The sequence below is a fragment of the Sesamum indicum genome, linkage group LG8, assembly GCF_026168435.1.
Source record: "Sesamum indicum cultivar Baizhima isolate 11 linkage group LG8, ASM2616843v1, whole genome shotgun sequence".
Classification (NCBI taxonomy): Eukaryota; Viridiplantae; Streptophyta; class Magnoliopsida; order Lamiales; family Pedaliaceae; genus Sesamum; species Sesamum indicum.
The window spans coordinates 17,349,241-17,371,689 of NC_142664.1; the positions used below are offsets into that span (position 1 = coordinate 17,349,241).

The following is a 22,449-nucleotide window of genomic DNA, read 5'->3' on the forward strand; positions in this document are numbered from 1 at the left end:
TTTGCCATCTTGAGTTGAAATTTGAGGCATGTTGCTAGTGCAGCAATTACGCAGGATTGTATGTCCTTTCCTACATTGCTCCTTTTCCAGGCTTAGTAAACATATTAAACGAACGCATACGTTAAAATGCCATGAAAAGACGATTGAAAAGAAGCTGTGTACCTCTCACTGATTGATAAGGTATCCTGTTTCTGGCTATTCATGCCTTTATTTAACAAGGTATTTAATGGAAAATAACTCAGGAACTTGGGATTTCCAGTCTCTCAGAAATGTCATTTTATGGAAAGGACAAAGCTTTAGGCATTAGTTGTTTCTCAGAAAGTGATAACCTGCTTAGCTTTCCGGGCAAACTGTCTTCTAATAACCTTGTGGCGTCTTTTACCAAAAAATTCCTAAATGGACAATTATTTTATTGTACTTATAATCGGCCACCTTTATTTTGGGTTGATATGATTAGTATGTGATGTATTAAGTTGTGATTAAAATTTTGATAACGAACTGATTGATTGGTTTGTCAAATGTTTACTGCGGTTTACTACAAATATGAATAATGTACTTATTATTGTATGTCATGTTCTTTTAAGGTATTATCCAAGTGATAAACATTAAAAAAACATTTTTACCTTTGGCCAAAAGTCAAATATGTCACCATCATGTCTGAAATTTGGTGAGACAATAAATGAAAAGGACAAAATTGAAAAATTGCATAAAAGAATAAGGACAATTTCGGAACCTCAATTTTTATTATCATGTGGTGGTCATGGTGACAAATTAATACAGGCCCCCAATTTTTGATTCATATCAAGGCAGTGCAATAACGATTTGTATTATTAGGTTGGATGACACAAGTAACGCAAGAAGTAAGCAAACAGAAAATAAAGGTTGATTAAGGGTGATAGTATGACCAATCAGCCGAAGTTAATGTGGCCTCTGAAGCTAGCTCTTGCATTTGTCATTTCATCTCGGCATCATATACAGACATATCAGAGGATTGTTGTGGCTGCAAGAGACAGAAGGAAAATCCAACGACGGGTTTCAATTCAACCATTGTCGTTTAAGCATGTTTTAATCAACACCCCAAAAGGTAGGAGGAAACATTGGAGCGTCCACGAAATGAGTTCTGAATTTGTTCTGAGGCGCATAACTTGCCGGATTTTCCAGGGAGTGAGGGAGCGTGAGTTATGTCCACATTCTATAAGGCATGCAGTTTCAAGCCATTTCTGACAATTAAGTAACACATTAAAAGACTCTATAAATACTCGGCCCTCCTAAAATGATGCACAGCAGTCATATTTATAACAAAGTTTAGCTAACATATCCTGCCTAGTACTCAGCTATCACAAAATGGCCCTCTCAACTAATTGGAGGCTTATTTTTGCTGTGTTACTAGTGCTGGAAATGTGGACTTCTCAGGCCACAGCCCGCTCACTGCCTGATGCATCAATGATTGAGAGACATGAGGAATGGATGGCACAACATGGACGTGCCTACAAAGACGATGTTGAGAAGGCCAAGCGATTCAAAATATTCAAGGAAAATGTGGAGTACATCCAGTCCTTTAATGAAGCAGGGACTCGCCCTTACAAGCTTGCGGTAAACAAGTTTGCTGATTTGACAAACGAGGAATTTCAGGCGTCCCGAAATGGATACAAAATGGGATCTTACGGGAAGTCATCTAAGGTTTCATCATTTAGGTATGCAAATGTTACTGCAGTTCCAACCAGCATGGACTGGAGACAGAAAGGAGCTGTCACTGGTGTTAAGGACCAGGGCCAATGTGGTAAGTACTGAATTAAGCTCTTCTAATCTAAGTTCATTTTTCTTTAGAAAAAGACGATTGACTTCTCGGAAACAACTATACAGGATGCTGCTGGGCATTTTCAGCTGTTGCAGCCACGGAAGGAATCAACCAGCTCACAACTGGGAAATTGATTTCGTTATCTGAACAAGAACTTGTGGATTGCGACACAAGTGAAGATGAGGGCTGCAATGGTGGTCTCATGGACAATGCTTTTGAGTTCATTATCAGTAATGGTGGCATAACGACTGAATCCAATTACCCGTATGAGGCCGTTGATGGCACCTGCAACTCTAAGAAGGAATCATCTCATGCTGCCAAGATTACAGGATACGAGGATGTTCCGGCCAACAGTGAGTCTGCGTTGCTGAAAGCTGTGGCTAACCAACCAGTATCTGTGGCAATTGATGCTAGTGGATCCGATTTCCAGTTCTACACGAGTGGAGTTTTCACTGGACAGTGTGGAACCGAGCTGGACCATGGCGTTACAGCAGTTGGGTATGGGAAAACTAGTGACGGAACCAAGTATTGGCTGGTTAAGAATTCATGGGGAACTAGCTGGGGTGAGAATGGATATATTAGAATGCAAAGGGATGTTGATGCTGCAGAAGGTCTCTGTGGCATTGCCATGCAAGCTTCTTATCCATCAGCTTAAAATTGTTGAAACTTTGGATGAAGTTGTACGAGCTCCCTTATTAAGATAGTCCTGTCCTTAGAAGATGTGTGTGGATATATATGTAAATTACTTTCCTGTTCCAAGAATTGCTTGTAAAAAAATGGCCTCGCTATCCAAAACTTTCCAGTTAAATTACTTTATGTGCCTGGTTTCTGTGTTCTATATCTATACCTATATGTCTATTTCTATATACCATGTGCAAGTACAAATTTATGTAAAGTTGTGTGATAAAATGGTAATAATAATCCTCAAGCAAGAAGTTAATGATAATTAATAATCTTATTAATTGTGAGTAATTGAATATTGTCTGAATAAATTAAATCATTGCCGATTTAATAGTTTTTTGTCACAAGAATTGAAATAATATTTAATCTATACTAATATATAAAAAGAAAATTCATTGCACACTCACAAACTGAGGTTAATGACACCGCCACATCAATTTCTTATGAAGTAAAAAATTGTCATTTATGATAAAATAACTAACTTGTTCAACTTTTTAAAATTTACATTAACTAATAAATTATTTCTTTATATCTTTTTATTAATGGATTGTACGGATTATATGTTTCTCTTATTTGTAATATAATTTAAAATATAAAAAATTATTTATTATATGCACGTAAAAAGTACGTATAACTATTAAAAAGACAAGTTTAACAACCACAACACACGTGCATTTTATTAATGACATCTAGATATGTGAAATGATAGATGTCCTTTGTGTGAAATTCAAAATGTATTGACATAGGAAGGACGATAAAGATGTGATATATATATATATAAACTCCACATGGTATATCAACCTGGTGGATTTGGGACTAGAAAATAAAAAATCTAGAATACAAAACACAGCAGTTAGTTGAAAGTAGTGATGTTCTTCCTTTAGTAATCAATATTATCGAGAAAAGAAAAAATGGGCAGTCTATATGGTGTGAATACTTGATGGATGAACTCTTAAACATGCTTGGAATATGAGGTCGGTAGAGTCCTACAGCATCCAATTTCCTGTTGTCATTAATTATTGTTACTTGGGTGAATAATACAGGATATTATAGTCTTCTGTATTCCTCAGTTTCCAGGCTTAGTAATGCAACATGTTAAAAGAATAGATATACATTGGAATGCCACAGAAAACAGGCACTGTAATGGAAATTGACTGCGTGCTTCTCGCTAATTGGTTTGGTGCACTGTTTCTGGGCTATTCATGCCGTTAACGATTAATGAGGTTACTGATGGACGATAACTCCAAGAACTTGGGGTTCCAGTCTCTTAGGCAAATATTATTTTATGGATAAGACAAAAGTTGTAGTCAGTTGTCTAATTAGCTTTTGGGGCAAACTACCATCTTTTGGCGTCTTTTATCTCAAAACTTCCAAAAAGGACAAGTTTTTCAGACAATTACTAAAGTTTATCTCTTGCATTTGCGTCATTTGTTCTTGATGTTGTACGCAAACGCAGATGTTGCTGCAAGAGACACAGAAAGTCCGACAGCGCTTCTCAAATTATGCTTGCTTCAAGTTCTGTCGTTTAAGCATGCATTAATCACCATTCAAAATGGTGCGAGGAAACGTCGGAGCGTCCACGAAACTGAGTTCTGAATTTGTTCCGTGGTGTATAACTTGCCGGGTTTTCCAGGGAGTCATGGACGTTAGTTATGTCCAGATTCTAAATAGAAATACAGGTATAAGGCAATCTCTCACAATGAATGCACTGACTCTATAAATACCCCATGCATTCTTAAATGATGCATAGCAGTTCTTTGTATCAAAGTTCAGTTAACACATAAAAAACCCTGCTTCGAGCACTCAGCTATCAGAAAATGGCCTTGACACCTAATTGGAAGCTCGTTTTTGCTGCATTACTAGTGTTGGAAATGTGGGGTTCTCAGGCCACAGCCCGCACACTGCCTGATGCAGCAATGATTGAGAAACATGAGCAATGGATGGCACAATTTGGACGTGTCTACAAAGACGACGCTGAGAAGTCCAAGAGATTCAGAATATTCAAGGAAAATGTGGAGTACATCGAGTCATTTAATGAGGCTGGGGCTCGCCCTTACACACTCGCCATAAACAAATTCGCTGATCTGACAAACGAGGAATTTCAGGCATCTCGAAATGGATATAAAATGGGATCTTACCCGAAATCATCTATGTTTTCGTCATTTAGGTATGCAAATGTTACTGCAGTTCCAGCCAGCATGGACTGGAGAAAGAAAGGAGCTGTCACTGGTGTAAAGGACCAGGGTCAATGTGGTAAGTGAATTAAGCTATTCTAAATGAAGTTCAATTTTTCTGGAGAAAAAGACCACTGACTTTTTCGGAAACAACTATACAGGATGCTGCTGGGCATTTTCAGCTGTTGCAGCAACAGAAGGAATCAACCAGCTTACAACTGGAAAACTGATTTCGTTATCTGAACAAGAACTTGTTGATTGCGACACAAGTGAAGATGAGGGCTGCAATGGTGGTCTTATGGACAATGCTTTTGAGTTCATTATCAGTAATGGTGGCATCACAACTGAATCGAATTACCCATATGAGGGAGTTGACGGCACCTGCAACACTAAGAAGGAATCATCTTCTGCTGCCAAGATTACAGGGTACGAGGATGTTCCGGCCAACAGTGAGCCTGCATTGCTGAAAGCTGTGGCTAACCAACCAGTATCTGTGGCCATTGATGCTAGTGGATCCGACTTCCAGTTCTACTCAAGTGGGGTTTTCACAGGAGACTGTGGAACTGAGCTAGACCACGGTGTCACCGCAGTTGGCTATGGGAAAACTAGTGATGGAACCAAGTATTGGCTGGTTAAGAATTCATGGGGAACTAGCTGGGGAGAGAATGGATATATTAGAATGCAAAGGGATATTGATGCTCCAGAAGGCCTCTGTGGCATTGCCATGCAAGCTTCTTATCCAACAGCTTAAGCTTGTTGAAACCTCGGATGGAAGCTGTACAGAGCTCCCTTAGTACGATTGTACTGTTTCTATGTAAAGTGTGTCTACTTGTCCTTGCATTAGGTGTGTGGATATATATATATATATATGTAAATTACTTTCCTGTTCCAGGAATTGCTTGTAAAGAGGCTGTTGTATAGAAAAGCCCGTTATATACTTTCAGGCCCTGATATCTGTGGCACCGACAGCTCAACACTGATGTTTGCATAAAATTATGTGAAACGGTAGTTATTTGGCTGCACTTCAATATATAACACTGCAAGAGGATTAAAGAGATGTAATACATGAATTCTACATGAGACATCATCAAGGGTCGCCTCAGGAAAAGGATAAATCAAAGATCTAGAACACAGCAGTCTCCACCTGAATATCTGTGTAGCAACTTAAGCAAATTAGGTCTACCGCAAATTCAAATGTTTGGCAATGAATAAGCAGATTCATTAACTAATGCACAGGTCTACAAAAAATGGTGGTAGTACATATTCTAAAACTATTAGAAATAACATTCATGTATAATTTCCTGAGAAACAAGAATAAGTTGTGGCTATCCAAAGATTCTTGGAGTCGAAACTGGGGAGAACGAATAAGATTGCGGAGGAACATTGATGCCAAAGAAGGTATTTGTGGCCTAGCTACGGATGTTCCGATCCCACTGCATAGATTCTTCTTAAGTGTCAGAAATTAGTTGAAAGGCTATAGCAAGAGCATCATTCATTCTCATGAACTTCAGAACAGAAGAAGCGCATAGTATATAGAATTTTTTTATCATGGCAGATTACTTACTTGAGGGTCACATTCCCTCATGTTCTTGATTCAGTAAGTAATATTAACAGACAAGAATAAAATGGGCTATCTATCATGTAAATACTTGATTGATAAACTCTTATTATGCATACTTGGAATTTGAGGTCAGCGGAGTATTACAGCATCACATTTCCTGTTTTAATTTCAGCGGAGTATTACAGCGAAGTTTACAGAATTTTCTCTCCTGCTCCAATTAATTGGAGGGGTCTAAAAATCTAGACCTGTTATGTGCTAATACGTATGAACATCAGTAAAGACAGAAGAAATTGTAATAGCAACCATCAAAAATCAACATTGTCAAGATAACACCAACATACAAGCAACACAAAGATTTAAACAAGCCTACTCATCATCGATAGAAAGAAAGATAAGGAATGCAATACTGGGATTGAATCAAGAAACAGTTTTCTTCAACAGAATTACCATTAAAAGACTTAAAAAGAATACATTGCAGTCCATCATGGATTCTTGCATTACCTTCAGGTACATTAACTGATACCGAGAGTCAAAATAGGGAAGGCTCAAGCACGTTTCCCACTGTTGGGGTTGGATTTAGTGCAGAGAGTCCATCGTCCCTTGGCACGACGACGATTAATGACTGCTCTTCCTCTAGTGGTGCTCATACGCTTACGGAAGCCGTGTGTTCGAGCAAGCGACTTCCTTGATCTGTTCCTCTTAGTTTGACAAAGAGCATATTTTTTTGCCCTCACCACTAAACCACGCCTTTTACTGCCTACCATCCCAGTGCTGGAATTCAAGTCCAGACCGAATGATGATCCTGAACAGAATAATCAACAGAATGATTGAATGAATCATGCTCAGCTAATCAATATAAGACCAGATAATCCACGCCACAGCTTCCGAGACCAGCATTCAATTAAAACTAACAAAGCAAGTAAAAAACAAAAAGATATAAACTGAAAGAATAAACCACCTGAAAATGACGAGCCGGAAGTGAAAGAAAGGGAAGAAGAGGAAGTAAAAGCACAGTGAAGTAGCATCCCAGAGGAGGTTGGGGAACTGGTTTTCACGTTGAGCGAAACAGAGGTTCTTGTTCTTGAACCTGTGAGAAGTAAAAGTGAAGCTGACGGGCCATTCGAATAGTTGCCCCTATAACACGCCATTGTACCCATTGACAGACAGCACGCCATTTTCTTGGCTCTCTATTTTTGTCGACTGTTTTGAATGTCTCCTGAGGCGTCTTTGCTCTGCAACCTTATCTTGTTCTTTGCAGAATGGGAAGAAACGACTGAGCATCCACATTTTTGTGGGCTTATTTGGGATTCCAGCGGAAAAGAAAGAAAGATTGGGTTGGGCGCTAATGTTTTGTTGGGCTGCTGCTTTCGAGGAATGTTCTTCATTTGGGCCGAACTAAGACTGAAAATTCAGACTTGGTCCGTCATTTATATCAGCGTTTTTCAAGGGAATTGATCCTGAATATTTAGAGTTCATCACACTTGGACACGGATCTATAAAAATATAAAATTATACTTTCTCTTAAAGAAATTTTAAAACTATATTTATAATTCTTTTGAAAATTTTTTGTTTACATCTAACCCATTTCGTTATGGTTTGGATGGAAAATGCTGACGTCAACTAAAAAATTTTTTTATATAAATTTTCGATTTTGCCCCTTATTTAATATTTTCATATACATTTTTGTATTTATAAAGGAATAAATATAATATATACATATGGAGTGATGTTAATATTATTATATTTTTTATTGCATGAGAATGTTAAATAATGAGTAAAATTTTAAAATTTATGTAATTTTTGTACTAACAGCATCATTTTTCATCCAAATTATAACAAAAAGAGGTTAAGTGTAAATGGTGAAATTTTGAGGGGGTACAAGTATAATTTTAAAATTTTGAGAGAAAATCTAATTTCATATTTTCAGAAGAGGTATAAGTATAATTAACCCTAGCATATAGTTGTGGTGGGACGCTTTTCATGTGAAAATAGCAAGGAGCTTTTCAAGAAAATCATCAATTTATGAGTATGAATCAACTGGAAAAATTAACAATTTTTTTCAAAGTAATGTAGCTACATAATTAAGGAAGTAATAGGCAATAATCCAGCATCATAGCCAAATTATACAAACAAGCATGACTGCAAACCCTCTCGTGTGTAAGGCAAAAATCTTATTGATCATTGAAAGAGAAATTACAGAAATTTTCTGAATGAATTCGAGTTCATCAAACTAGATTTATGCATCCAATTACAGCCATTTATATTTGGAAAACCAAAATCAGATTCAAAATACGAACAATTACTCACAAAAGATGCTAAGTACATTATTAGAAAACAAAATCGAGTCAAAATTAGCAAAATATTAACATAAAATCTCCATTTTTTACTTTCTTCTTGTTTCTTGTATAAATACGTACAACTCACATTATCCTCCATCCCAGTTTTCTGCATTGAACAACGGGGATGGGATTTAAGTATGAAGCCCTGTCAAACATTTTCATAGTCTTCCTTGTGTGTGCAGTTGGAAATGCAGAATTATTCGACAATGTGAGTGATGTAGCAGGTGGATGCAACTTGTTTCGTGGTCAATGGTTATATGATTCTTCTTCACATCCACTCTACGACTCCTCAAGCTGCCCGTTTATAAATTCTGAATTCGACTGCCTAAAGTATGGCCGTCCTGATAAATTATACCTCAATTACACTTGGAAGCCCGACTCTTGTACCTTACCTAGGTGCGCGCGCCTACACACACGTACGACTTACATTCGACTGCACAAACTTGATCAACTTCGATCATTTGTGTCCATGCATGATATCTATTTGGCTATAGGTTTGATGGTGCGGACTTTTTAAGGAGATGGAAGGGAAAGAAGATAATGTTTGTGGGTGATTCGTTGAGTTTAAATCAGTGGAATTCATTAGTTTGCATGCTACATGCTGCAGCTCCAAAGGCTAACACCTCCTTCGTCAGGGGAAACCCCATTTCTTACATTACTTTCCAGGTCAGCTTACCCTTTTGTTCACTGGTATCCATCTGTTTTCACTGGTGGAAAATTCTTATTAAAATTCAATTTAGTCGAATCAAATCAAATATATAACAAATATATCATACTTTTTATGTAGTTTATCGTAATTTTTCTTAAATTGTACATCAATTACACAACAAATGTATAAGCTTTATCAAGTCCTGTCCATGTAAGAATTTCTAACAAAGATGCCTCAAATTTCGATCAAATAGGCTGGAAAGAAAATGTAATTAATATTGAAATAAAATTTTCAAACAAACAAAGAAAGATTTTTTCTAACAGAAGCAGATGGTGTACGTACAGGATTATGGAGTGACTGTATTTCTTTATACCACGCATTACTTGGTCGATGTAGTCCAAGAAGCAAGAGGCCGAATCCTAAAACTGGACTCCATCCGACAAGGAAATGCGTGGAAAGGAATGGACATGCTGATATTCAACACGTGGCACTGGTGGACACACACCGGAAAAGCTCAAGAGTGGGTTTTTTATTTATTCTTTATCAAATCCATTCTAATATAAATTAGTAGGGACATTTTCGCCCGGACTTGGTTGGATCAAATCTGAATCAATCACATGACAAATACAATATATTTATCATATGTTTGGTGTACAATTTAAAAAAAAAAAGTGACACTTGCTCTGTGATTCAATTGATTTGATCGAACCAGATCCAAACAAAACTTTTCTAAATTACTATACCATTGCTACTAAATACTAATATTATTTCTGACTCTTCATTGCAGTTGGGACTTGGTGCAATATGGTTCCACCATAGCCAAAGATATGAACCGTCTGGAGGCATTTTCCAAGGGCTTGACCACTTGGGGTAGATGGGTCGACCAAAATGTTGATCCTTCTAAGACTAAAGTCTTCTTCCAGGGGATTTCTCCCACTCACTATAAGTATTCATCTCCCACACACTCTGTTTCTTGATGATTTTTTTGCGGTATATGTCAATCATCCAACAATGCACCAGATATATAGTCTAGGTGGCCGTACGAATGATACAAGCATTGATTTGAAATAATAGGGGTCAAGAATGGGGCTCAAGATCGACATGTCTAGGAGAGCAAGAGCCGATTAAAGGATCCACATACCCAACGAGGACACCAGCTGCAGCCGTCATTGTGAGCAAAGTTTTGAGTACATTAAGGAAACCAGTTTGTCTACTTGATGTCACAACCCTATCACAGCTACGGAAAGACGCTCACCCTTCCAAGTATAGTAGAGATCATAGCGGTCTGGACTGCAGCCATTGGTGCCTCCCCGGACTGCCTGATACATGGAACCAGCTTTTGTATGCAGCACTTATTTGAAGAGGAGGAATTTTTAGTTGGAGGAAATAACAGAACGTTTTCAAGAAAAGAATTATTGATCTTTGAGATATATTGAGAACGGGATTAAAGATGAAGCAGCAGCAGGATATGTCTACATAATCTTTAAGTACTCGACTCAATCCATTATCACAATATATATTTTATTTTTTGAATTTAATAAATAAATTTGAGAGCAAAATTACTGCCGCCAACTGTATTCACATATATCTTCGTCCGTCTTTACAAAACATTTCTGGAGCTGAGTTTGCTACAGATTAGCATGAAGCAGAGGACCTGCAAACGAATTTCTGCTGATGCTGATTTTGGCATTGCGCGCTGCAAGATTGAGCTTTATCTCTCAGCTCTTGAAACGCTCTCATAGTTTCCACATCGAAACCACCCGCAAACTGAGAAATTCAACATCAAGTAAACGAAGTTTGTGAAGAGTTAAATATGAAGGGGAAAAGGGCAGAACAGATCTTCAAAACCTAAAGATGTTTATTCACCTGATGTACTCGGAAAGCAAACTTGACGCCTTGAACAATAAGGTCTTCTTCGTCAGGGCCACTACCAACTATTCCAAGCTCTGCTGATACCCTCTTCATGTACTTCATGGCCAATTTGACGGATGCCAGCTTGATCTACAAAGTAAGGTGGCCACACCATTATTGCTAAAACAAGTCTTTGTGAGAAAATTGTACAGCTTCACCGTCGACATGCTAAACTAAGCTCAAGTCATGTCAGCCGTATTTCCGAAAGTAAGGAGGATAGGCAAGGAAGAACCTTTGGAATTTTCTGCCATTTTGACAGCAGTAGTTCCCTACAATTGGTTCTAATCTCATCCTAAAATATGTATAGGTTAAGACAGTTCGTGGAAACACATTCATTGTTCAACTAATTAAGGATAAAAGAAAAACACAAGGAAAGATTGCACGTTTCTGTTGTTGAGCAGGAGTCAGGAGACTGTTGAACTAATTAGTTTCATAATATCTTAGTAGATTAACAAATGTCGGAGTGAAAATCGTAAGGTGTAGATGAAGAAAGAATCAGATTCTCAAGTAAAACAGCTTCAACATAAAAAAGTAGTCGAGTGCAGACAAGCAACCACATTTTAGAGATCTGAGACTTCACATGTGATCATGCAGGTGTGGACAATATAAAAAAGAGGATGCAAATCCTTTTGTCATCTTGCTACCTTTTTTATTTAGTATGCCACTTGAAAATTGCGCCCGTGCAAACGTTCACTCAAAAATTATTCTTAGTTGAATAAATCACCTGAAGGGACAAAAAAACACCACCCACACTCAATTCTAGCTAATGAGTTCAATAGTTAATCTTGTTAGTCTGCTCGAATCTTTCCTTTAATTAGTTTCACACGATCGGTGACTCCTTAACGAATCTCCTACCTAACAAGAATCTCATCCAAGCTCGAGTCAACTATTATATATTTATCCAACATATCTGATCTGAAAAAACTCCTATCATAAACGCTGAAATTACTGCCTGCCCGATGGCCATAAAGTAATGAAAATATCGATTTTACCTGGCTCACATAACCGGTGTCCAGCATCCAATTCATTGGGATTTGATATACTTTATACCGCTTTGTAGCCGATTCTCTCATTCTTGACAAATTATAAACACCATGCTCCAATCTGCCCCCAACAATGCAAGAATGTGAGTTCAAGTTCTGTGATTGTTAGTCTAAAATTAAGATACGGCTCACTGGTTCGGGCAAAATTCATACTTTTCAAACAAGGATTGCATTTTCTTGAGTGCAGGCGCACAAGGCTGTCTGGGGTCATCACGGAACGACGAGGCTTCGGATTCCAGCTTCTTTAAATCACAGTATCCGAATGCAGCTTCTCTCAATGCATCCGCCTTCTGCTCCGGCCAATCAAAGTGCTTCAACACTGCCCTCTCATCAACCTTTATTATTACAAACAATAATTCTAATTACTATAAGCAAGAAAATCAAAGTAAATAAATAATTATTGGTTGTAATTAAATGTTGTGTACAGAAAACATGGTACCAGGTAGGAGAGCTCATCATCAAGCCATTTGACAAAAAGGACAACATCTTCAATGTCCGTAAAAGCAGCACCTTCAACTTCCTTAATCAATGACCTGATGAAATCACCCTGTGTTTCTACATCTGTCTTAATCTGAAATTTAATAAAACAAAATTGTTTAAAATCAGACAATAATTGGAACCAAATTTAGGGCCGGGAATTAAAAGGACAATCAAAAGGTCGTAATAAATTGTAATAAAAGCCCACATGGTGCAATTCAAATTTTGCAATTTTGTGCATTACCAACATGGATTTCGGATCTAAGCACTGTCTTATATACTATCTTAGCAAAATTCCAAGAAAAAGCACAGCAGGGGTACCGGGAAAAGACGCCAGGACCGGTCAATGTCAGTGACAGAGTGGTATAACTTCGGTGGCAATAACAGTAAATAAATCCTCAAACGGAGACCAAAACGGGGAACAGAAAAACTTACCGCCAGTAAATGTGCAGAACGGTTTTCAATTTCCCCGATCATATCCTTAGCTGTAGCTCCAGCCGCTTGCGCATCGGAGGTGCCACCGCCGGAATCCCGCCGGCAGCTCGAATCTCTCCGCATTAGCGAGTGGTAAAACTCAACTACCTCTGGAACTCTCCTAACCTTCGCCGGCGCAGGCCTTGGATTCGACCCCTTAGGAGGAGGGGGCGGAGGGGGTGGGCCTGCCGTTTTTGACTGAAGCGGAGGTGGCGGAGGAGGAGGAGGTGCCGCAACTTTCGCTGACGGTGGAGGAGGCGGTGGTGGAGGCGGAATGTTGGAAATCTCCGCCAATGCGCGGTTTGCTGAATCAGATAAAGGACAGCAAGAAGGGGAAGAGAGGGATGATGATAAAGATGAAGAAGAAGATGAACAAGACGATGACACAAGCGAGGCGGATGGCTTCGGTGGCGGCTTAGGAACACGTGGCGCGCGGGATCTTGTCCCCATTAACACATCAGAAGTCTCTGCTGGGATTTCTTCAGAATTGCACCGAGAATGTCTAGGCCTTTCAGTGCTCTCCAACACACCAATAAATTCCTCTTTCTTTACCGGAGCTTCATTCTTCACATGCACAGACCTTCCATTTTCGATAAAATTACCCACAATATTGTTTTCAGTCATGCATTTTCTCAAGGACTTGGTAGTGAAGCTGGATTTGTAATTATTTGTTACATCAATAAGTTTAGGAGTGGTGGATGAGGACGACGCCTCCTCTTGCTCTTGTTGTCTCTCAGCAACAGCTCTTTTAATATCAGACAACTCAGCCTGCATGTATTTGATCTTCTCTTCATATTTGCGATTCTGTTTAGACAGTTCCATGTGTAGAAACTCATTCTCATGCCTGAGCCTCTCGTTTTCCGCTTCCAAGCATACGATCTTCTTTCTGGAGCGTTCGATTTCCGAATCCTTGTTCGAAATCTCGTTCTCCAGAACAGGCAGAATGGCAACAGACTCTTTTAGCAGTTTCTGCTCCAAGAGCTCGGTCTTCAATCGTGACTCTCTGTCTCGCAATTCTTCAACTAGGCGGATGAGCTCGGTGACGTCCGGGGGGCGGGGCTGAACTTGCGCGGACGACCGTGGGAAATAAACGCCGAATGAGCGTGAGAAGGCGGCGCCGGATCCCTTCTGGGATTGCTGCTGCTTGGCTGAGCTGGGCGTGGACAATGAGGGTGGTTTCGGGGAGGAGTCAGGCTTGGGCTTGGTGTTGGCAGGCGATTTTTGCAATCCCATTACCGTTTTTACTTTGCCAGCAACCATTGTTGGTGCTTTTTGGTCCCTGAAAATTGAAGATAACCCAACCCAATCTCCACCCTTTTTCTCTCTGGAATTTGGCTATCAGTTTCAAATCAGGATAGAGAAGGACGGCACTACATGGGTCGCTGTCTTTCTGACTGTTATGAAAGGGTTTTTGTTCTATGGTAAGAGAGTGAGAGTGAGTGTGTGGGGGTCTGCCCGTGGCTGTGGCTGTGGCTGTGGCTGGGACTGGGAGGGGAAGACAAGAGAGGAGACTACTTTAAACGAGTATATCGAGGAACGGTCTTCTTTTCTCGGATCCAGTTTGATAAAATTAGAAAAATATCTATGGTGAAAATTTAAATTTCAAGTCTTCCACGCGCTCACTACTACACACTTTAAACATCCAATTCTACAATCATTTTATGCCAAATTCATCACAGGCATGAAATTACAGTTCAAATATGTTTACTACTATTTTATATTATATCTTATATTTTAACTAGCATAAATTACATTGACATCCTTTAAAATTAGGTTAATATATACAAAAAATATCCTCTATTTTTATAAAATTACAATTACATCCCTTAAAATTATAGTTGCAATTATAATTACACCTGATATTCAAATACAAAACTTACATAAATATCATTAAAAAATATTTCACTACCACCCTTCAAGGAATGTAGTTGTAATCTTATAAAACAGAAGAGGTGTTTGTATAATTTGACCTAACTCCCGGGATGATAAATGTAATTTACCACATATTTTTGTATAATTTCATAAATCATCTCATCATCCAAAAATAAGGTAATTGTGTAATAGTATAGATATTTTTTAGGGATGTCTGTATATTTTTTCAAAAAATAGAAATAATTTATATAAACAATATTAACGTTTCATATGGATGTGTGTACATATAATTGTCCAAAAAATATAATTGATTTATATAATCAAACCATAGATTACGGGGTGTAAATGTCAATTTACAGGAAAATTTTCAAATTGAATAAAGTAGATTTAATTTGATTAATAAAAAAAACTCTTGAAAAGCAATTAATTACTTTATAATATAATAGATTATAACAGAAGACATCATATGATAAAAATCTATGCCACATCGAACATGATTTTGTGAATAGTTGATTTCTTTCATATTATATAAAAATAGAGAAAATATTTTCAAAAGTAATTAATACCATCACTAACCATTTCAACTGTATTCAAAGAAGTTACTAAGGTAAGTTGAATTTTATTTATTATATTTTTTGTTTTGTTTAATATAAATACATCATGGTCCCGACAAGTAAAATGGACTTTTAAAACTTAAAAATTAAAGACCAGGGATATTTTTATAGATTTTAATAGTTTAGGAAGATAATTGAGGTGGGATGGATACTTAAAAGTGATAATTATATTTAATTCATACATCATATATAAAAATACAATAAAATTTAATTTATTACTGAAGAGAATGATTCTGGAGTGGTTGAATCACGCGCTGGTTTCTTGGGTGAGCAAGGCTTCTCAATTTTGTCTTTAGTTTTGGATTCTTGTTGTAAGAAATCGAATTTGTAGGAAAGAAAAAAGAAATAATTGAAATAGCAATAAAAGTTGGGAAAGTTGAAAGGTGTTTCTAACGGTCGGCTTGTCAGTCACGAGAAATTGATCCCCACACGATATATTGGTTAGTATCGGAGGGTAACTGGTTTGAATTGAATTGACTTTTTTCTTTCGTTATAAGGCAAATAATATTCATTGTAAAAGGAAGAAATGCTGCCCACTTATTACATGTTTATTTCTCATCACCAACTCTCTGTACAAACATACATACATAGGAATTTATTTACTTGTGCTTAATTTGCCACACCAACATTTAACTAAAATACAACAAACACTTGTTCTTGTCTTCACTAAAGAACCAAGATTATGAGACATTTTACGTCTACTTTGATTTTTTATTTTTTGAAATATTTATTATATTTTCGATCACTAAAACAATGATACAATTGGTGTTCATCATTTTTCTGGGAAAAAAAAGTATGGTATGCAATTCATAAAATAATTACATCCAATTTTATCGGATCAAGTAATGTAACAAAGTTGGCCAATTAAAAAAGAGGAAAAAAGTTGCTTAAGATGTAAGAATAATACATTGCGGGCTTTTGCCTAGACAACTTTATATTGATTTTGATTAAAAAGAGTTGTGAATCACTTTGATTGAGTAGTGAGGAAGAGTAGGCACCAACTTATGATGTTTGTAAGTAGTAAAATTTGTGGCGATGGTTTTCACTTAATATGTATAGTTTAGGTGACGTTGTATCACTTTCAGCACAAAGGTTGTGGGCAAAATGAATGTGACAATTAACCAATTTTGCTCCTTCATTTTTTGCAGATTTAGTTGTTTTGTTCAACTCAGTTCCCTTGAAAGAAGAGATCATCTGTCTAAACCAAAATATTGTCTAGATTCGACTTTAATTAACTCCCGTCTCAAAGATTTATGTGCTTGAATATGTAGAGACACTGCAAGAAATACAACATTTAATTGTAGATAATTGACCAAATAAATAATTATTAATTACGGCTATGCAATGTTTGTTAGCCATGATTTTCGTGAATCTGACTAAATTTTCTTTTAGCAAGAGGTGGAGTTGATGTAAGAACCCCCCTCGATTCTCTGGCTGCATTGCCCTTTTCATAGGATATGCTCTTTTAATCATGTCTTTATTACACAGTAATTACTCTATCTACTGAATCTTTGATTACCTAAATCACAGGCAGACACAAATGAGGTTTAAGCCCTAATAGACTTTTCATTAAGAGATGTTAACCCTGTAATTAATTTAATTTTCTTGCATAATTTTCTCTAATGAATAAACAGATTGTACAGGGAGAGGCAAAACCAAGAAACTCGGCTTTTGATGAAAATTGAGGAATTTATTATTAATCTTCCAAGGCACGAACACAAATTTTCTTTCCTGATTTTCAGACCTCCAAGGCTGTTTTAAAGTTGCCTCAAGGTTAACGTTACTCATATTTCCGATGTTGCAAAAACATTATGTTAGTAGCATGATATAGGGAAAAGGCCACACTCACTATTAATGTTTGATTATGTTTTTTTAAGGATTAAGATTACATATATAGGACGAAATCTACAACTTTTAGAGTAATCGAAGTTTGGAAAATTCTATTCTACGTATGAAAAAAATATATACAAATCACACGATAAGTGTATTACATTTGTTATATAATTAGTTTCAGTTCAACCAAACTCGATTTGAATTAGAAGTTGTAGTATGCATGTGCAAATCATTAATTAATAATGAATGGACGAAGGGAAGTAGTGATCATATCGTGAATGGCCTAAACACATGCTGAATTAATAAAAGGAAAATATGAAAGAAAGCAAATTAGAGAGAGAGATTATAATATTGTGAGCGGTGGTGGTGGTGGTGGTGGTGGGCATGGAAGGAATGTGAGAGGAGTTGGGAAGGTTATGAATAAATGAAAGTGGTCCTCTGGGATTTGAAAGCCCCCATTTATAGGTTCATATCATGACCTATTTGCTGGCTCAACACATTACACATGCATCCACAATCCCCCATTACAACCACCCCATGCAATCAATACATGATCATACTCCCACGCTCTCCTAACTCCAAATTATCTACATTTATTTACTTTTTTCTTTTCATGAAAAATACAACTTTTGTTTGAACATGGCGTTCAGTAATTTTATCAAAATTGTACTTAAAATTTAATCTTTAATTCTGGACCAGCACTATTTATTTTCGATCATGATACCTTCTAAATCCTGATATATATGGACTCACAACAATCACACAATCATTTTAATCTTTGTAGTGCACGTGAAAATCATATAATTAAGAAAGATTCATGCATAATTGCCATCCATGCCGTAGATATACAACTGTTTTTTGTTATAATATTTCTTACGACCTTAAACACTTGGACATTAAGAGCTATAATTAAGGCTTTCTCGATGTGATTCTAACATTGTTTTGTCTTGCAAGTTTCCTTTCAGAACAATTTGAGTGTATCTTGCATGTTTGGATAGCGTAAATCCATTTTCAGCATTTAAACATTTCTTACACTTATAGTAACAACATAACTTAATTATGTTAAATTTGAAGTGATTATTGAGTACATTAAGTATACGTAGGTAAAGTACAAGATATGGCCGTTAAATTTCACGATTTGGATATTACAAGTACCACTTAACCCTGTTATTTAGCAAACAAAACAAGGGTTTTCAAGAAACTTAACAGTTTGAGATCATTAGATTGAAATGAGTGGAAAAGCTCAAAAAGGTTTTATAGGAGGGAAGGTGAGCGGTGGATGAGTGAAGGGTCCATTGACTAAGCCCATAGTAATAACTCGGTAGGCTGACTCAGTTAGATGGATTCCATCCCAGTTAGCATACGTTGTTGGATCCAAACAGGTCTTGCTTCCAGGGCTTCCACATATAGCTGAATTATTGAAATTGTACGGCCCACCGCCTCCGCAGCAGGCCACCAAAGCCCCGTTCCAGAATCCTGCATTTTCACATAATTATTCTTAAACTTTTCTTGCATTTTTACGTCTTTAATTTCAAATCAAAAAGAAAATAGGGGACACAAAACATGATCTATTTTTTCATTCTTTTTTATATGGGCCTTTATGTAAACTTTTGGGCTTGGACAACCCAATGAATTAATATCATTTTGTAGGCCTAGCTTAGCAAGAGAAATGGCCCATGAAGCCCATTAGCATTTTGAGAAAGCACGAATAACCACCATGTGTAAGCACTGGATGAAGCCACATGTGACTGTAAATTGGAACTCAACTATAAATACCTCACTTGTTGTTCATTTAAGGTAAGCCATTATAGAAGCATTTTACCTCTTATTATCTTGTTAGACATCTATATGGGACCCATTAGTTGATTTTTGGGCATCAGAGTATTCCAATGGAGATGACACCGGCTCCCTTCCTTATGTACTTGAGGTTATTTTCAAAGTACCAGAAAAAAGTCGACCATGATAATCATCACTTTTTTATTTTTTAATTGAAGATTTTATATTAGTTTCTTTCCACAAATTAAGTTTTTGTATTTTATTTTAATTTCTCGTGTGATAGCATTGTATCAATTTGATATATTTCAATTAAATAAATAAATGAGTAAAGTAACGCACATATATATATGTATATATATACTTACCATAATGATGGGGGGCATGGAAGAATTTGATAGCAGCGGCGTAATAGTCAGCATAAATGATCTTTGCATGAGGGTATTTGTGTCTTAGGTTTTCCAGGGCGAGTTTGAGATTGGAATTATGGTACTTGGAGAAACTATTGTATGCTTTCAGACACCCGTTTCGATCATACGCTGTTTTGTTAGGAGTCCTGAATAGGGTGAGGTACACCGCGTTGCACCCAATCGGCAAGTTGCCTGGCACCATCAACTCCACTGCTCCTTCCTCTATTAACACCTGCAGAAATTATGATTAACCTTAATTTAATGTTAATCATGGGAGATCTGGCAATAGGAAAAACATATGATTAATAGCGTAGACAACAAAAGAGTACTGATCTTACACTCGTGGCATTAGCAATTGTTTCAACTACAAGCGGCACCAATGCTTTGAGCTGTTGAATTGTTCCTCCAGCAAAGAAGGGGTAGTTGTAGTCGTTACCACCAATCTCCCCCACCAGAAACAGCGATTTCTCAAAACGCCTGGCACAATCTGTGTCCGAGAAAATTATACAAATGAACTGAAACACTACGTACTGTGAATTTAGTGCATGTAAAATGCGATTTCCACCTTGTTTAGTGGAGCAAATCAGGGTGGACTTGAGCTTTCTGAACCAGCCAAGTTGAACACTTAATGAGTCATTTGTCAACAGGAGCTGTGATCCAATGTTGCGAGAATAGAAGAATTTTGCATCCAGCGCAGTGGCTCCAGCCACTGCAAAATTCACGCCGTGCTCGAATGTTTCACCTTTAGCAACTGCCAAATATGGTGGTAGATAAGGTAGCCCGGATGCCTCCGCTACAACAATTTCAATAACATTGATAAACAGCTAAGTAAATTAATGAACATCAAGCCTAATAAAATGTACTATGTGAGAGGTATATAATTAATTTTGAGGAGTAGTGGAGTTGTTATATGGATATATATATATATGTACCAATGAAATCAACGATGAGGCGGCCATCTGAGCAGCGGCCGGTCGGGTAGTGAAAGAATGTTTGGCCGTAAGGAAGCTTTGCGATGAATGGAAATGTCCGGGCTCCAGATAGGAGAAGATTTCCGGTATCGGCAAGTGAATCACCAAAGCTGAAAATTGAGTCATACTTGAGATGAGGAGGGGTGCTTGAAACTGGCCTCAGAAATGAAATTATAAGGAGGACGAAAACGTTCTTCATAGTGAGAAAGGTAGAGGGGGTGGTGGTATTGGGATGTTTTAGGGTAGGAAAGCAACACACTGTTTTTAGCTTTGGGCTTTGGGGGGTATGAGGTACGTATGCTTAAATGGTCGTCTTCTGCACGCTGTGTTTGCTAATTTCGGTTTGAAGCCCACATATGGGCTGCAGGTGAACGCAAGTATATATCACCACTTTGAAGATGATTTTTGGATTTTCCAACCACATGATTAGGGTAAGTAGGGAGATTAACATTGACTTTCTTTTTCTTAAGAATTAAAGGGATTAATTTCTAAAGTTTTCATGTATAGGAAAATGTAGGGATACTAACAACCTACTTATCTAAAATTTAGTCTAATTATACTTAAACTCTGCCCCTTAAATTTGAAAAATTGTACCTACCTCTCTTGGCACTATCGCTGTTAAAAAATCCTGACCGTCTTAATAAACTGACTCTTTTACCCTCATTATAAATTACACGACCCTTCGCTAATGTTTATACAAATCATGGACACTATCTCCTAAAATTTATCATATTACAATTGCCCTCGTTAATTTTTTTATTTTATTTTATAAGTAGAACCCTTACAGTTAATATTTATTAAAATAAAAATATATTATATGTTTAACAAAATTCACCATACATGAAGCTAAATTTCATAATTCAAATTTAAGTCCATAATATTATGCTTAGATTTAAATACTAATTCTTGTCATTAATTAATTATATTTTCTTCTACAAAAATTTTTACTCGCATACATATATTATGTTCTATATAAAATTTTAAGAAAAATTCAAGTTAAAGCTGAATCAGTGTATATATTAAGCTAACTGATTGTAACATATACGATTATCGTATATATTTACGTCAATAAACTCATCAATTTTTACAAGAACAAGTTAGGTAAAAGAATGTTAAATTAAAATATAACTGAAATATCGTTGAATTATTAAATTCAAAATATTTTTTTATTGAAATAATTTAGAATATATATACTTATTAATTTTACGAGATATAATTTAAGTTTTTTATGACATGCATGTTAGGAACGCTATTTTTTAAGTTAAATAAGTATAAATTAAATAAATCTCAAATGAGTTTGTATAAACACAATCACCTCCATTGCCAGAAGGACATATGTATGTAATTTCAGGCTATAAACATTTTAATAACCCAATGAGAAGCTAGCTCTGGCCAATTAATGCCATCCACATATACAGTAAAGTACGCATTTGAGTCTGACATCGATGTATTTCTTTTTTAAAAAAAAAAAAGTCTGACAATTTCAGACAGATGTAACGGTTGAACAACCCAAATTATATAGGTTGAAAATTTTAATGTTGTATTAGAATCGCAATGTCGTGGAGTTTTATATTATTGGATTATGAGGACCAATTGAGTAAGTAGGCTATTATAAGTCAACTTGAAGCGTGATTGCAACTTCCCAACAGAAGCTAGTATTTATATATTAGCAACATTTTATATGTGTGGGCGATTGTTGTAAGGCTGGCAAGTATATATAAATGAAATGACGTGACAATATATAATTAATTAATTATCTTTTTTCATATAGAAAATCTTGACATTTTTATGTTTTTTAACTTTTTGAGCTAATTTTTTAGTTTATATATATATATATATATATATTTAATTTTCACAATTTCAATCATT

The 22,449-nt window shown here is 36.6% G+C and overlaps 6 protein-coding genes across 9 annotated transcripts; 3 read left to right on the forward strand and 3 right to left on the reverse strand.

Moving 5' to 3' along the window:
- Positions 1 to 134: 134 nt before the first annotated feature.
- On the forward strand, positions 135 to 2,614 carry LOC105167864 (senescence-specific cysteine protease SAG39). The gene is made up of 2 exons (XM_011087703.3): positions 135 to 1,780; positions 1,864 to 2,614. Exons 1-2 carry the CDS (start codon positions 1,345 to 1,347, stop codon positions 2,451 to 2,453), a joined length of 1,026 nt encoding a protein of 341 aa, XP_011086005.2. The 5' UTR covers positions 135 to 1,344; the 3' UTR covers positions 2,454 to 2,614.
- A 1,615-nt stretch (positions 2,615 to 4,229) lies between these two features.
- On the forward strand, positions 4,230 to 5,541 carry LOC105167863 (senescence-specific cysteine protease SAG39-like). Its single transcript, XM_011087702.3, has 2 exons — positions 4,230 to 4,732; positions 4,815 to 5,541. The coding sequence occupies exons 1-2, from the start codon at positions 4,297 to 4,299 to the stop codon at positions 5,402 to 5,404; spliced, it is 1,026 nt and encodes a 341-aa protein (XP_011086004.1). The 5' UTR covers positions 4,230 to 4,296; the 3' UTR covers positions 5,405 to 5,541.
- Positions 5,542 to 5,665: 124 nt separating this feature from the next.
- LOC105167866 (large ribosomal subunit protein bL34c) lies at positions 5,666 to 7,481 on the reverse strand. 4 transcript variants are annotated; one of them, XM_011087707.3, is made up of 3 exons: positions 7,173 to 7,481; positions 6,716 to 7,016; positions 5,666 to 5,805 (listed from the first exon to the last, which is right to left on the reverse strand). In XM_011087707.3, the coding sequence occupies exons 1-2, from the start codon at positions 7,387 to 7,389 to the stop codon at positions 6,760 to 6,762; spliced, it is 474 nt and encodes a 157-aa protein (XP_011086009.2). In that variant the 5' UTR covers positions 7,390 to 7,481; the 3' UTR covers positions 5,666 to 5,805; positions 6,716 to 6,759. The 4 variants fall into 4 exon arrangements, with proteins under 4 accessions (XP_011086009.2, XP_011086007.2, XP_011086010.2 ...); XM_011087705.3 differs by lacking the exon at positions 5,666 to 5,805 and adding an exon at positions 5,851 to 6,086; XM_011087708.3 differs by lacking the exon at positions 5,666 to 5,805 and adding an exon at positions 5,851 to 6,097.
- A 1,184-nt stretch (positions 7,482 to 8,665) lies between these two features.
- LOC105167868 (protein trichome birefringence-like 38) lies at positions 8,666 to 10,562 on the forward strand. Its single transcript, XM_011087711.3, has 5 exons — positions 8,666 to 8,949; positions 9,048 to 9,219; positions 9,547 to 9,722; positions 9,990 to 10,148; positions 10,277 to 10,562. Exons 1-5 carry the CDS (start codon positions 8,678 to 8,680, stop codon positions 10,560 to 10,562), a joined length of 1,065 nt encoding a protein of 354 aa, XP_011086013.2. The 5' UTR covers positions 8,666 to 8,677.
- A 173-nt stretch (positions 10,563 to 10,735) lies between these two features.
- On the reverse strand, positions 10,736 to 14,616 carry LOC105167867 (protein INCREASED PETAL GROWTH ANISOTROPY 1). The gene is made up of 6 exons (XM_011087710.3): positions 13,069 to 14,616; positions 12,596 to 12,727; positions 12,310 to 12,491; positions 12,106 to 12,217; positions 11,069 to 11,203; positions 10,736 to 10,969 (listed from the first exon to the last, which is right to left on the reverse strand). Exons 1-6 carry the CDS (start codon positions 14,365 to 14,367, stop codon positions 10,838 to 10,840), a joined length of 1,992 nt encoding a protein of 663 aa, XP_011086012.2. The 5' UTR covers positions 14,368 to 14,616; the 3' UTR covers positions 10,736 to 10,837.
- Positions 14,617 to 18,467: 3,851 nt separating this feature from the next.
- Positions 18,468 to 20,935, reverse strand: LOC105167869 (GDSL esterase/lipase At5g45910-like). Its single transcript, XM_011087712.3, has 5 exons — positions 20,542 to 20,935; positions 20,175 to 20,402; positions 19,948 to 20,096; positions 19,568 to 19,841; positions 18,468 to 18,902 (listed from the first exon to the last, which is right to left on the reverse strand). The coding sequence occupies exons 1-5, from the start codon at positions 20,777 to 20,779 to the stop codon at positions 18,670 to 18,672; spliced, it is 1,122 nt and encodes a 373-aa protein (XP_011086014.2). The 5' UTR covers positions 20,780 to 20,935; the 3' UTR covers positions 18,468 to 18,669.
- Between the last annotated feature and the right edge of the window lie 1,514 nt (positions 20,936 to 22,449).

What these genes read in the sequence shown, in the direction of transcription:
- LOC105167864 (XM_011087703.3), top strand. Translation starts at nt 1,345, where the DNA reads ATGGCCCTCTCAACTAATTGGAGGCTTATTTTTGCTGTGTTACTAGTG. An exon ending in TAAGGACCAGGGCCAATGTG is followed by an intron (nt 1,781 to 1,863) that starts GTAAGTACTGAA and finishes ACAACTATACAG; the next exon opens with GATGCTGCTGGGCATTTTCA.
- LOC105167863 (XM_011087702.3), top strand. Translation starts at nt 4,297, where the DNA reads ATGGCCTTGACACCTAATTGGAAGCTCGTTTTTGCTGCATTACTAGTG. An exon ending in AAAGGACCAGGGTCAATGTG is followed by an intron (nt 4,733 to 4,814) that starts GTAAGTGAATTA and finishes ACAACTATACAG; the next exon opens with GATGCTGCTGGGCATTTTCA.
- LOC105167866 (XM_011087707.3), bottom strand. Translation starts at nt 7,389, where the DNA reads ATGGCGTGCTGTCTGTCAATGGGTACAATGGCGTGTTATAGGGGCAAC. An exon ending in TTCCGGCTCGTCATTTTCAG is followed by an intron (nt 7,017 to 7,172) that starts GTGGTTTATTCT and finishes TATTCTGTTCAG; the next exon opens with GATCATCATTCGGTCTGGAC.
- LOC105167868 (XM_011087711.3), top strand. Translation starts at nt 8,678, where the DNA reads ATGGGATTTAAGTATGAAGCCCTGTCAAACATTTTCATAGTCTTCCTT. An exon ending in GACTCTTGTACCTTACCTAG is followed by an intron (nt 8,950 to 9,047) that starts GTGCGCGCGCCT and finishes ATTTGGCTATAG; the next exon opens with GTTTGATGGTGCGGACTTTT. An exon ending in TTTCTTACATTACTTTCCAG is followed by an intron (nt 9,220 to 9,546) that starts GTCAGCTTACCC and finishes GTGTACGTACAG; the next exon opens with GATTATGGAGTGACTGTATT.
- LOC105167867 (XM_011087710.3), bottom strand. Translation starts at nt 14,367, where the DNA reads ATGGTTGCTGGCAAAGTAAAAACGGTAATGGGATTGCAAAAATCGCCT. An exon ending in ATGATGAGCTCTCCTACCTG is followed by an intron (nt 12,492 to 12,595) that starts GTACCATGTTTT and finishes GTAATAATAAAG; the next exon opens with GTTGATGAGAGGGCAGTGTT. An exon ending in TTGCTTTCCGAGTACATCAG is followed by an intron (nt 10,970 to 11,068) that starts GTGAATAAACAT and finishes TGAATTTCTCAG; the next exon opens with TTTGCGGGTGGTTTCGATGT.
- LOC105167869 (XM_011087712.3), bottom strand. Translation starts at nt 20,779, where the DNA reads ATGAAGAACGTTTTCGTCCTCCTTATAATTTCATTTCTGAGGCCAGTT. An exon ending in GATTTGCTCCACTAAACAAG is followed by an intron (nt 20,097 to 20,174) that starts GTGGAAATCGCA and finishes TCTCGGACACAG; the next exon opens with ATTGTGCCAGGCGTTTTGAG. An exon ending in CCATGCCCCCCATCATTATG is followed by an intron (nt 18,903 to 19,567) that starts GTAAGTATATAT and finishes GTGAAAATGCAG; the next exon opens with GATTCTGGAACGGGGCTTTG.